General features: G+C 44.3%; 1 protein-coding gene across 1 annotated transcript in view; it reads right to left on the minus strand.

Annotated features, from left to right (window-relative positions):
* GALNT13 (polypeptide N-acetylgalactosaminyltransferase 13) overlaps positions 1-6,963 on the minus strand; it is a 381,455-nt gene extending 374,492 nt beyond the window's left edge. The window contains exon 1 of the mRNA XM_066577425.1: positions 6,660-6,963. Within this exon, the coding sequence (XP_066433522.1) occupies positions 6,660-6,801 (142 nt within the window). The 5' untranslated portion in view covers positions 6,802-6,963. The remainder of the gene's footprint in view (positions 1-6,659) is intronic.
* Between the last annotated feature and the right edge of the window lie 6,353 nt (positions 6,964-13,316).

Here is a 13,316-nt window from a genome sequence, read left to right on the forward strand (position 1 = left end):
ATTGCATTACACCCAAATAAATCACATATTAGAAATGTCACTGCGTAATTCACTGGAATTCTAGAGACCCGACGTGATGACACCTTGCAAAGCAAGGATTTTACATTAAAAAAACTCGCCCGCTCTGCTGTCATTAACTAATCCGCAAAGAAAATAGTAATAATGCAATAATTAAAGGGATTGTTTGCAATCACCTGATCATTTCCCTGACAGCGGCCACTACAGGGGAAACGCAGTATTGCATAATGGATATTCAAGTGAATGACTGTCCATGTAACATATAGATGGCTGGAGTCTGTCAGAGTAAGAGACCCTACCCTGGCTCATTTGGAGGAATTCTGAGCATAGGACCCCTCCTCTCTGATGTTCATACACCCTAATAGAACATATATATATAGACAAGTATTGTCCTGATGGGACTATCCCTTTAAATAAATTTAAAAAATGCTCATAGCATATTATCATACTCATTATTGAGTAGTAAAGGTAAAGTCCCCTGGTGCAGGTATCAAGTCATAACTGACTACTTGGGAGGCATGACATTGTGTCTTTCCCCAGTCATCTTTCACCCCTCAGCAAGCTGGGTACTCTGTTTACTAACCCTGGAAGGCTGTATCAACCTAGAGTCAGCTACCTGAACCACATGGGGATTGAACCTACAACCTTCAGGTCGTGAGCGAGGGCTTAGGACTGTATTTCTGCTCCCATAACACTGTGTGCCAGACAAGGCTCTATTGAGTAATAATGATACTTAAAAAGCCTTTTTAGTACTGATGGCCTATCCTCAGCATAGGTCATCAGTAATTGATCATCAGGAGCCCACCGCTTGGGATCCCCAGTGATCATTTTATCTCAGCCCCCGCACTTACTGCAGCAGGACGGATGTTGATAGCTTCGTACGCATTGGAGTCGGACCCGGAAGTGCTATAGAAGATAAAGCTCACATTAATTTCAACAGAAGCTATACCTTATATAGCACTTACAGCTCAGACCCCAATGCAGACATCCAGCCCCACCACAGTTATTATGGGGGCTGAGATAAGTTGATCGGCAGGGGTCCCAAGTGTCATAAATCCCTGAGTGGGTAAAGTAATGTGCCCTTTTTCTCAACTCTGCTACAACTTCTACTATGGTCTATGAACTGATTGGCCAACAGCGAGGTGTTTCCCCCAGTAGGCTAATGAGCCATAATGGAAGTGTATTTATTTCAGGCCCGCCTTTACATGGGCGCTGGTTATTGTCCCACCTGAGGTGTTTGGTGAGGCAGTGGACTCTTATCAGCTAAGTACCTGTGTCATATACATTACTCTTTCCTTCTGCATTATACTTCTTTATCCTCCATCTAGGGTCAGACCCTCAACTGATCAAGTACTGATGACCTGTCCTGAGGATAGCTCATTAGTATGAAAAGGGGTTTGATGCCCGGAATAAACCTTAAATGTTAGTTAATAAAAGGGTTGTGTGCTTACAAAAAAAATTCTGTTTCAAGCTGGTCTCACACGAACGGATCTGTGGTCAGTGTCCAAACAGAAGATCTGCAGCAAATGGCATGCATTTAAAGGTACAGATACTCCCCTACTTGCGAACATTGGATTTACGAATTTCACAAGATGCGAACAATCTGTCCTGCACAGTATGATGTAATGCTATGGCGTTACATCATGCTGTGCAGGGACCGGGCAGGCTTCTATCAAGCCTGATAGAAGCCTGTCCGGTCAGATCGCGGGACACTGTGCAGTTGCTAGGCAGCCGGGGGCCTTCTGAAAGGCCCTAGGGCTGTCTGTGCAGAGCGCCTATCAAGCTGTGCGCTTGATAGACACTCTGCATAGGCAGCCCTAGGGCCTTTCAGGAGGTCCCTGGCTGCCTAGCAACCGCACAGCGTCCCGCGATCTTATCGTGGGACGCTGTACGGGCCCCCTGAACGTCGGGTGCAGGCTGTTTCTTACAGCGGGCACCCGGCGGCAGCAGTTCCGACGAGCCGCGCCGCTCGTCAGAACTGTTAACACTTTAAATACCGCTGTAAGAACAGCCGGCACCCGACGTTGCATGGAGCGGGATCCACCCGTGATCCCGCTTCATACAACCATTTGTTCGGACTTGCAAACAGGCTCCTGGAACGGAACTTATTCGCAAGTAGGGGACTATCTGTATATATATTTTTTTAAAAAACGCTTTTTCCTTCACATTCATTGTGTATTCTGCGAGTGGAGGAAAAATCGCAGCATGCTCTACTTTGTGGCGGACGACTTCCATTGAAGCACATGGAGGCCTTCTGACCCGCAGCTCATCCACAATTGACATTTCAGATAGGCTGTACGTACCAGCGTCATCGCCTAGTGACGGCCGGGAAATACAAATATTTTGAAAAAAAATCTGTTCTACGCATGACCATCAGAGAGTGTCCGCGGTCATCCCCAGTACAGAAATAGCAGATACGCGGGATCGCCGGCCAGGATCACAGCCGAATTCCACTGCAGGAACCCACATGCGGAATTCGCGTGAGCCCGGCCTAATGCTGTACAGTATCCACACACTCAACAGCACAGTGTGCATGGATAGTAAATGAGGCCGATGGAGCGGATTACAAAAGTTCCTGTGCGTAAAGGAGTTGTCTCTGTTCTTTTCTCCTTTCACAGACTCTTTTATAATCTAACCAGATCTTTGGGTTAAAGATAAACTCTAGGAAGGATCCAAAAACTTTGAAAAACTTTCCCTATCACCCAGCGGGGTAACCCTGCATTGTTAAATATTCACCTGAACATATTGTAAAGCTCTCCCATGAATAATTGCAATGAGAAACCACAGTTATCCTCGGAACATTCTAACTAGAGGGTAGTCTGGGACTAATTACATTGAAGTGTAAGGTCTTGGTTCAGAGGCGTAACTTGAAGCTCCCGGGCCCCAATGCAAAACTTGTAACAGGGCCCCCAACTATAATGCTTTACTCATAGTACTGGGCTCCCTATATGGATAAGAGAGGCCTTATGGGCCCCCTAATGCTCCTGGGCCCGGGTGCAACCCCATCCCCTGCACCCTCTATAGTTACGCCCCTGTCTTGGTTTAAATGGGTTGTGCAAGAACAGAATGAGGGGCTGCTTTTACTCCAAAAACTGTGCCACACTTGTGTACAGGCTTAGGCTTTATTCACACGGGTGTATATATTCAGCTATTTAACCGCATAAGTATGTCGCCCATCAGAATGAATGCATTGAATCCAATGCATTTATTTAGTTGCCCTGCGTATCTACGCGGGTAAATAGCTGCGTATATACGTCCATGTGAATAAAACCTAAGGCTAGTTTCACACAAACATTTTATTGCAGCTATTTTGCCGCAATAAAACGTCATCCAATAATCGCAACCATATGAAGCATTGGATTCCAATATATCTGTTCAGAAGGGCAATTTTCCGGCACATAAAATCGGTTGGCCGGAAAAGATAGTGCAAACCGTGTACATTCCGGCCGGCCTCTTTTACACGTCACCGTAAAGGATAGGACTTGTCCTATCTTTTGCGGGAATATGCTGGCCGTTCCCATAGATTCCTATGGGAGCCTATGAGAGCTGTCAGAAAAGGGAAGAAGGGGGGAGTATAGAAGCATCTCGAATTGCTAAAGTCCCTCACCCTCCCCTTGCCGGCAGCTCCCATAGGCCTAAGGGCTCTTTCACACGGGCACTGCAATTTTTGTCCGAAAATCGCATGAACGTAAGGCAGCAGTGACCAAGATGCAGCTCCTTTTCCCCTTTTCTCGCTCATTTAGATGGCCAGGGGGGTTGAGTTCAGCACTGCTAAACTCCCTCCCCCTTTCCTCTCCTTCTCCGCCCCTTGCCAGCTTCAGGGAAAGGGAGGGAGCAGGAGCTTGGCAGAGCTAGTGCGCTAAACTCCCTCCCTCTCTCCGCCCCAGCCCATGGGAGCTGCTGGCAAGGGGAGGGGCTTTAGCAATGCGAGCCACTGCCAAACTTCCTTCCCCTTTCCTTTTCTGATGGCTTTCATAGGCTCCTATAGGAGTCTATGGGAACGGCCAGGACATTCCCGCAAAAGATAGGCCAAGTCATATCTTTTCCAGTCGCACGTAAAAGCTGCTGGACGGAATGCGCACCGTATATGCTATCTTTTCTGGCTGGCCAATTTTACGTGCCAGAAAATCGCCCATGTGAACAAACGCATTGGAATCCAATACTTCAGATGGTCTCACTTTTCGGCCAGGATTTTATCGCGGCAAAGTAGCCATAATAAAACACTCATGTGAAACTAGCCTAAGTCTGGTTTTGCAATAATCACTTGAAGGAGTCTGAGCTGCAATATCAGGCACAGGTCTTTCTCTGTATTCTCGTAAAGCCCCAATAAAAACTACTTCTAAGATGCACATATGTCATATAACATAACGCATGTCTCCTTTAAGAAGCAGTGTAATATTATTTAAAGGGTTATGCATCAATAAAGTTTATTGACAAGAGCTCAAAATATTCCAGCACTTATTGTATGTTTTTTGCCTCCGTTCAATCCCTACGTTTAGGAAGCACTTCAAACCCTTCTGCATAAATCGCTCATCCATTATATTTCCAATTTCCGAGATTAGATCTTAAGGACTGTTTTGGGACCTCATATCCCTTCTTCTCTACACTGAAAAAACCTAGAACAATTCCCTTTTTTAAAGAAGCACTAACTTTAAAAAAAAAAAAGCCTGCTCCTCTACTAGCTTGTGTCAGTCTAATAATTTCTGTAATACACTTGCATTGCAAATCTTCTTTCTCCACCATTGTAAATTATGTTTGAAGTGGCTGCCACTAGGGATCTCCCTTCCAGATTCTCTGCAATCCACTGTCTGTCATTAGGTGCAGAGCTTCTGTAGTGACAGGCGCATAGGAAACATTTTCCTCAGCAACATGCATGCACATTATACTGTGTTTACTCACAATTTGGCCAGAAAGCCTGAATCATCCTGGAAGTGCAGGGGGTGGGCATTTAGATACTGCCTCCTTGCTGATCAGACCACAGTCAGTGCAATGCAGCATGGGAATTAAGTGCAAGGAAGTCAGGACAGTGAACTACTGGCAGAATGCTAGCCTTGCTACACATATCCCCGGCATGTAAGTGGATTGCAAATAGCAGGGCAACAGAAAAATGGAGACCAGCTGAAAATCAGACATGAAACAGGGTGAAAATGAGGGTAAGGAGAACCTGGTGGATTTTAGAAAGCTAGTTGAAACCTCAGGTACACTTTAAGAGCTCATTCATTGGGCGTATTTTCCATGCATATTATGTGCCTATTTTTTATGCATGTTATACAGTCATCATACAACACTATTATTTTGCATTAATGCATTCTGACCTGCGTTTCTCAGGTGTGCATTTTAAACATGCGAAAAAAAATTGCAACATGTCCTATTTTGGGCTGCATTACGATCAAAAATCGTCCATGTAAGTCAATGCGAGCGTAAAAAAGCAGATTGAATATGCATGTTACATGCGTAATCACTGCGTTTTTCACTCAAGTTGCTGGGAGACAGTGTGTGTTTTATTTACCACCTTGAAAAACAGGGTGAATGCACATGTAATGCGTACATTGAAAAGATGCATACACATAAAAAATGCATATATACATGCAGTGAATATGGTGCATTTTTTACAGACTCAATACGCAAACACCCATGTAAAAGAGCCCTAAGGACTATATTGGGACCGCATTGGCTTTCGTTACAACACTTGATAAACCTAGAACAATCTGCCTTTAAAGCTCCCTGTCCTGCCGCAAAATAAATTATTTCATTACATTTTAAAGTTAGTTGTACAGTACATTGTAATGTTTCCTAAGCCAACTTCACACTCTGCTATACCATCACGGAACTACGCAATATACAATGTGCAACATAACCTGAGCAACCCACAAGCAATCACAACATAGAAGCTCAACCCAGAACCCAAGGGACCATCATTCGGAACTTGCATAAAGGACAAGCAACCTGCATAACTTTAGCACCAACCCTTATTTGATCATGGCATCAAGACATCCAAATGTGGCTCTACCACCTGTTCATTGGACCTTGACTGTCATAGATGCCATGGCCTCTGTTGGAACCATTTTTTTTATACTACATATATAACTGAATCTAGAACCAAAAGAACCATCATTGGCAACTTGCATAAAGGACAAGCAACTTCCATAATTTGAGCTCAAACCCTTCTTTGATCAGTCCATCAAGACCTCCAACTGTGACTCCACCACCTGTTCATTGAACCGTGACTTTCATAGGAACCACAAAACATGTTGGGATGACAACTTAGATCCTAGAACAAAGGTGACGGTATGACAATAGTCTCTCATGACTCTTGTTTCTGGACACATGTTGCTCAGTTGACCAACATGAAATCGAGAACTCAAAGCAAAACGAATATGCAACTATATCAATACATGGGAATCATCTCAAACACTTTAATGTTTCTTGACTTCTTAGGCATGCATTAGTTATTTTTGGCAGGCGAGTGAAACTTTGGAGCCCACAGTTCCCTAATCTATTCACCCCCCCTGTATCTATAGTCTGCATTATGCACAACAGAAGGCTTTCTGCAATGTCACCTGAAGCTCCCAGCACGGTGTTCCTGTCTGCAGCAGGTTTTCTATCTAAAGTGACCATGCAGTGATAGAGTTGTAGCTTACCCCTCAGTGCAGGCAGTAAAGATCTGTCCTTCCTGTCATCACATTTGTTACATTCACTGAAGTAGAGGAGTAAAAAGACATCCACAAGCACCCACACCAACGATGTGGCCAGGACCACTTTGCAATAGATAAATCTTCTCATGTCCTTAATAGGATTCTACTTGTCACACTATATGAGAAGGAGCCACTGCTGAAACCGGTCCAAACCTCCCAGATATAATCCAGCATGAAAGCACGGAAAAGGACATCCCAGCGTAATTAAAAGCAAAAAGACGACTGATGAACTTTTAAAGCTAATTTATGGCCTCGGGATGGTGACGGATGCTAATTGAAATGCATTTGTCACGGCTGATGGATCCAGCCTGGGCACCTTGATACGCGATTTTGCCCGCAGCAGCTAGAGGTGACAAGATGCAGAAAAGGAGAACTGTACGGAATTGCTGATTCTGTGTTGCCAGGTTACTTGAGAGAAGAGGGGGCTTTTATATATTTTTTTTCCTATAGCTATCACTTGCTCGGCCCCTTTTTTTCCAATTCTGGCTTCATGTCTTTCTGTGAAATTAGCATCTCCTCTGCATGCATCCGTGCAAATACATACAGCCAAGAGGAATGTAAAACACAACCTCCTTACATGACTGATTCCTCGCCAAGGAATCCTTGAGATATGAACCAGGATTCAGAATGTAACCAAGGCTGTGATTGGTGGGGAGTCTCGGCTTCTGATTGGCTGCAAAATATTCCCATTTTGGAAGTGCAGGCGACAATTTAGTTTATTACTGCAGTTTGGAAAGCAGAAGGTTAAACAGAGGGAGCTTAGAATAATGCTGAGCGCTTTGTGTGTCTGCAGATCGGCTGCACATTGAGGTCACAAAAGGCTGCAAAAGACAAGGCAGCTGTGTAATAGACTAGACATAATAGAGGCTAGAGGCAGCGGTGGAGGGAGGCAGTACTGCATTTAATATCAGGGACCTGACTCCTGTGATTGACGTTGCAATTTATAGACAGATGATACATTTATTACAATTGTATCATTTTACAACACGATATTTAGAAACAACATAGAAGGCAACAGTAAATAGAAACATGCCCTATTATATCCCAGCTAGGAGGGTGTCTGTCATCTACTTGCATAGTAGGTCAGAGAGGACACTCTAAGGGACAAGTTGTAGCTATATGGACACAATCTAAAATTAAATATGGCTTTATAGTGAATGGGATTTCCTATTGATAAGATGCAATAAGGTTTGGATTCATGAACCTGCATATATACTACATAGTCAAAAGTCAGGAACCATCCAAATGCAAAGATCTGAACGCTACCATTGATTAAAAGGTTAAAGTATATGATGCATCCAGTTAGCGAATACAGTAGGTGGTAATTATTTCTCATTCTGTAAGGGTTAACTCCGCTCTCACAGATGGGTAATCCAATTACAAGCTGTTTACAACACAAAAAAGGCCCTTAACCCATTCTTGACTGTAGAATATTGCTTACTGTCCTTGCAGGGACAAAGCGATTAACACATTTAACCCTTTGTGATGCAACAGTTCATATATTTACAGCCCAATGTCCCTATCATGAAGGGCTGACAGTAACACCAAGTGCATAACAGCCTCTGACAGCCTTGAAAAGGTTAATCTGCAGCAGCATCTGTATAGCCAAATCAGGGAACTGAATGCAGAGGAGTGGAAACTGAATTCCTTAAGGCTTCCTTCAGAAATGGCCTTTTTCTGGAGTTTTTTTTTTTTTAAAAAAGGAAAGGAAAACAGGAAAATTGCACGTGATTTTTTTTCTATAGGCGTTATTCTTAGTGGCTTTTTTGGTCACACGTGAATGGACTTTTACCGGTGGAGAACAGAATGCCAGTAATACTGTAGTTACAATGGAAATCCACGGTGGCCAAACCTGCACCTAAATTGTATTTCCAGGGTTGAATGAAACAGCATAGGGTCGGCTTCACACGAGCGTATGCATATTCGCACGCACATGAGCATTTTTGTGGAATGAGTTATGATTTTTTTGTACGTGCATCACCATATTTTACTGTACTTTTTGCACCTGCAAGGCATGTTCATACGCATGCGCCAAACAAAGATGCACCAATGGCTAATTATTCTTAATGCGTTCCAGATTCAGTTTTCTTTTTCCAGCAGAATTATGCAGCGTATCATGCATCTCCTTGCATATTGCGAGCGCATTTGAACACCTCCTATTGACTTCTATGTGGAACTTCTGTGCACAAATACGTTGAAAAATAGAATATGCGCAAAATAGTGAAATATGAGCAAACCCATTTAAATTTATGGGTTTGATTTTCTGCATACTGTGCACGCCAGTTTTGTATGTACAAATATGCCAGTGTGAAGTAATTCTAAATCTGCAGCATGAGTAGACCTGGTGCGGATTTAGGTCACCTTTACACCGGCGGTAAATGCAACGGAATTTCTGTTGGTGGATTTTACAGTGGGAATTGTGTAGCATTCACAGTATAAGGACTTATTCACATGGGCGTATATCGGACGGGTTTTCATGCCCGGCTGATATACACTGCCCCTCTGATGCATTGGTTTACAATGCATCAGTGCACAGGGGCGTATTTTCGTGAGATAACAGCGCCCGGCCGGCCAAGATAGTGAATTTCAGTCGGGTGCCTTTGCGTCGGGGGCAGCAACTGCATTGATTCCCAAGGGAGCCAATGACAGCTGCAGGAGAAGAGAGGTGGGAGGGAGCTTAGCACCGTGACTGCTAAACTCCCTCCCCTTTCTCTTCTCTTCTCCGCCCCTAAGCTCTGCCCTGTCCCACCCCTCCCATTGCAAACAGCGGCAAGGGGCGGAGAGGGGGCGAGAGCTCAGTACACTAGCTCCCGCCCCGTGGCGCCTCCTCTCCTTGCAGAGAGCCCATGAGGAAAGGGGAAGACAGCCTAGTAGAGCTAAACTGTCTCCCCCCTGCCCGACGGCGTATACGCTGCCCCGTGCATCACACGGTAGCGTATATCGACTGTCTGTTTTCACGGCCGGCCTACATACGTTCGTATACGCTCGACCTATTGTCTTGCTATATTTTTCAAACATATTTACGCTATATTTTAACGGCTTCATTCTCACTTCCTTTTTTGGGCTTTCATTTCTTGCGTGCCCAAAGGTCCCAATAGAAGTGAATGAGATTTGTGCAAATGCACTACACGCTGCGCACGTCTGTGAAAAAAAAAAACATCTGGACCTCATTCAGCTAAATAACCCCTTACTGATCACCCCATAGACTTTGTACATCCTGCTTTAGGAGGCTTTAATCCCCAGGTCTGTACTCGCCCCGTTCTCTGTGATGTCCTGCGACGTTCTGGTCCTTCCTGGAATTGATGCCGACTGACGTCTTACATCGGCGCGTGCCCAGAAGGGCTCGCGGCCCGGGAAATTTAAAATCCCTCTGATTCTGGCTAGCATGTGTAGCCGAGATTAGTGATATCACTGGGTACCGCTGTATGTCACATTACTTACCTTAGGCGTCTGGCGATGTCACCCGACGGGCACTTTATCCGTGGGCCTTTTCCCAGCTTTGGCACATGTGCCCATTGCCAAAATGGCGGATGCAAGCCCAGAAGCTGAGGAGGACCCGGAAATTTAAAATCTGCTTGCTCCTGGCTAGTAAAGGTAGCCGAGAGCCTGGAGCAGTAACTGAGGGCCGCAGTGAGCGGTCCCCGGTCACGTGATCACCGTTATCTAATGGATAATGGCAAACACGTTAAAAAAGCAGTTTAAGTGTAATGCTCCTTTTGATTTGGACCCCTTTGTGCATAGAGACATAAGATTAGGGCCACAATGGGTATGTTTCTGAACACAGGACAAACAGGGGTATCCTGTTTTTTTAAAAAAACGAAAATTGTACTTTTTCCTTCTGCTTTGCTTAAATTCATTCAAAAACTATGGGGTAAAATTATGTGAAACACCCCTAGATGAATTCATTAAGGGGTCTAGTTTTCAAAGTGCGGTCATTTGTGGGGTTCTCCATCGTTTTGGTCGCTCAAGGGGTCTACAAGTTGGCAATGGGGCCTAAAACGCCTTCAAGCAAAATTTCTGTTCTGAAAGCCTCCGGCTGCTCCTCTTGGTTTGGGCCCCATTGTGCATACAGACCTAAGATTAGGGCCACAATGTGTATGTTTCTGAACACCGGATAAACGGGAGGATCCATGTTGGGGTGTAAATCCTCATTTTCATGTGCATTATAGATTTTTTTTTTAAATTACATATTTGCAAAAATATGAAATTTTATTTTTTCTCCTCTAAATTGCAATAAATCCTGGAAAGAAACTGTGGGGTCTTAATACCCCACCCCCCCTCAGTGAATACATTAAGGGTGTATTTTTTAAAATAGGGGTCATTTGTGGGGGGAATCTATCATTCTGACACCTATGAGCCTTTGCAATCTTGGCTTGGTGCAGGAAAACAAAGTGTTCCTCAAAATGTTGATAATTAATGTTAAATTTGTACGTCTCCTAAATGGTTAAAAAAACACTGAAGTTTTTCCAATGTGCTTCCAGAATAGAGTAAACAGATGGAAATATATATCTTATCAAAAATGTGCACAGTATGTCTGCACATATTTGAGATATTGCAGTTAAAAATATGAAAACATTTTCCCCAATTTGGGAGCTTTTAATAAATATGCTTAAATTCTATCGGTCTATTTTTACCAACTAAATGAAGAAGAATACGTGTTGAAAAAACAATATCAGAATCACTTGAATATGCAAAACCTTTACGGAGTTATTTTATGTTAAAGTGACTCATGTCAGATTTCCAAAATTTGGCTCTGTCACTAAGGTGCAAACAGGCTTGGTCCCTATGGGGTTAACAGCAGTTTCAGACGAACGTGTTTTTCTCCCCTTATGCCGCTGAGATTACCACGGCCGCATATTGGGAAAAAACAAAACCTCTGATTTCAAGGTTTTGTTTTCACTAGCACAATTCTCGCCCATAAAAATTAATGTGCAAGAAAAGATAGGACTACATGCGGCAAAAATAGGGCAGCACCTATCTTCCTGCTATTTTTTTCAAACTTCTGCACTAGGGCTCGGAGTTTGAGCGGCCAGCGAAGGGAAAAATATTTCCCTCGCTCAGGTGCAACTACACTCCGCACTGGCAAGCATAGCTAATAGAGATGAGCGAGCGTACTCACTAAGGCACATTACTCGAGCGAGTAGTGCCTTAGCCGAGTATCTCCCCGCTCGTCTCTAAAGATTCGGGGGCCTACGCCGGTGACAGGTAAGTTGCGGCGGGGAGCAGGGGGGAGAGAGAGGGAGAGAGAGATCTCCCCTCCGTTCCTCCCCGCTCTCCCCCGCCGGTCTCCGCCCCCCGCCGGTCCCCGAATCTTTGGAGACGAGCGGGGAGATACTCGGCTAAGGCACTACTCGCTCGAGTAATGTGCCTTAGCGAGTATACTCGCTCATGTCTAATAGCTAAGCTTACGGCTGTCTGAAACCACCCTTTGGGCTTCTTCGTACAAGCGCATGTGAAAATACGCTTGCCTCTACCGAGCGTTTTTGTGCATGTACCAGTCAAAAGTATTTTTTTTATAACAGTCTAAACTCTGTGCTACTGCACAAGGGGAAAAAAAGCAGAAAGATAGGGCTGGACCTATCTCTTCTTGTACGTATGAAAACTAAGCGCAAGGAACATGCTTGCGAATTATTTAGCCAGTTGTGTTATTTTTTTTTCATGGAATTGCGCAGCATGTTGCACATTTGCATGCATATTGAGTGCATATTTGCTTACCTGCAATAGGCTTCTGTGGGGCCCCTGGAGCGCACATACGCAGGAAAATAGAGCAGGACCTATTATTTTGCGCACAAACTGTGCATGCCAACCACTCTCATGAGAACAATCCCATTGGCATCAATTGGTTCCACTCTCTGCACATTGCGCACAAATATGTCTAAGTGAAGCCAAACTCAGGCTTGTTTCTCACAAACAAATCTCAATTTTCCAACTGATTGTTAAATGTTGCAGGGTCTGCGGATGAGCGGCGGCAGGACCCCAAAAAATGAATTCAAGTGTGAGGCACCTGAAGCTTTCCAAGTCGTAACAGCTGATCACTGTGAGCTACAACTACAGGACCCGAGATCCTCATCATGGGGTATCCCTGTAGAGATGGGGCATCCCATGGGACTCTTGTGATGTGGTCTCATGTGAGTATGTAGCAACTTCATGCCATATCTCATCGCGGAACATCCTGCAGTTCAGAGCAAAAATATTCAAAGGCAAATTATCCAAATCCCAATACAATATTGTAATTGCACATATCAAAATGGGTTTTATAGGGCTCTGTGGGGTAGGAAGCATAGGATTTGCAAAAGTAATATTGTAGTCACACGTGATGCAACCCCATATGGCACATTAGACGCTGCTAACACGATTGCATTAGCGTGATAATCCCACCAGTTTAGTCACCAGGCTGCTCTGGCCTTGAAGGAGTTGTTTCAATCGACACAAAGAACTCAGGCAGTGCTAATACGAATGTTAAACTTCTGTCCATATGCCCTATTGCAGTCACTGCCAGCCTAAGGGCTCCCGCAAACGTGGGCATTTGCATGCATTTTGCACCCACAAAATTTGCACACGTAATGCGCACGAATACAACCCATTGATTTAAATGGGTTCCTT

The sequence above is a fragment of the Eleutherodactylus coqui genome, chromosome 8 (genome assembly GCF_035609145.1).
Source record: "Eleutherodactylus coqui strain aEleCoq1 chromosome 8, aEleCoq1.hap1, whole genome shotgun sequence".
In the NCBI taxonomy this organism is placed as follows: Eukaryota; Metazoa; Chordata; class Amphibia; order Anura; family Eleutherodactylidae; genus Eleutherodactylus; species Eleutherodactylus coqui.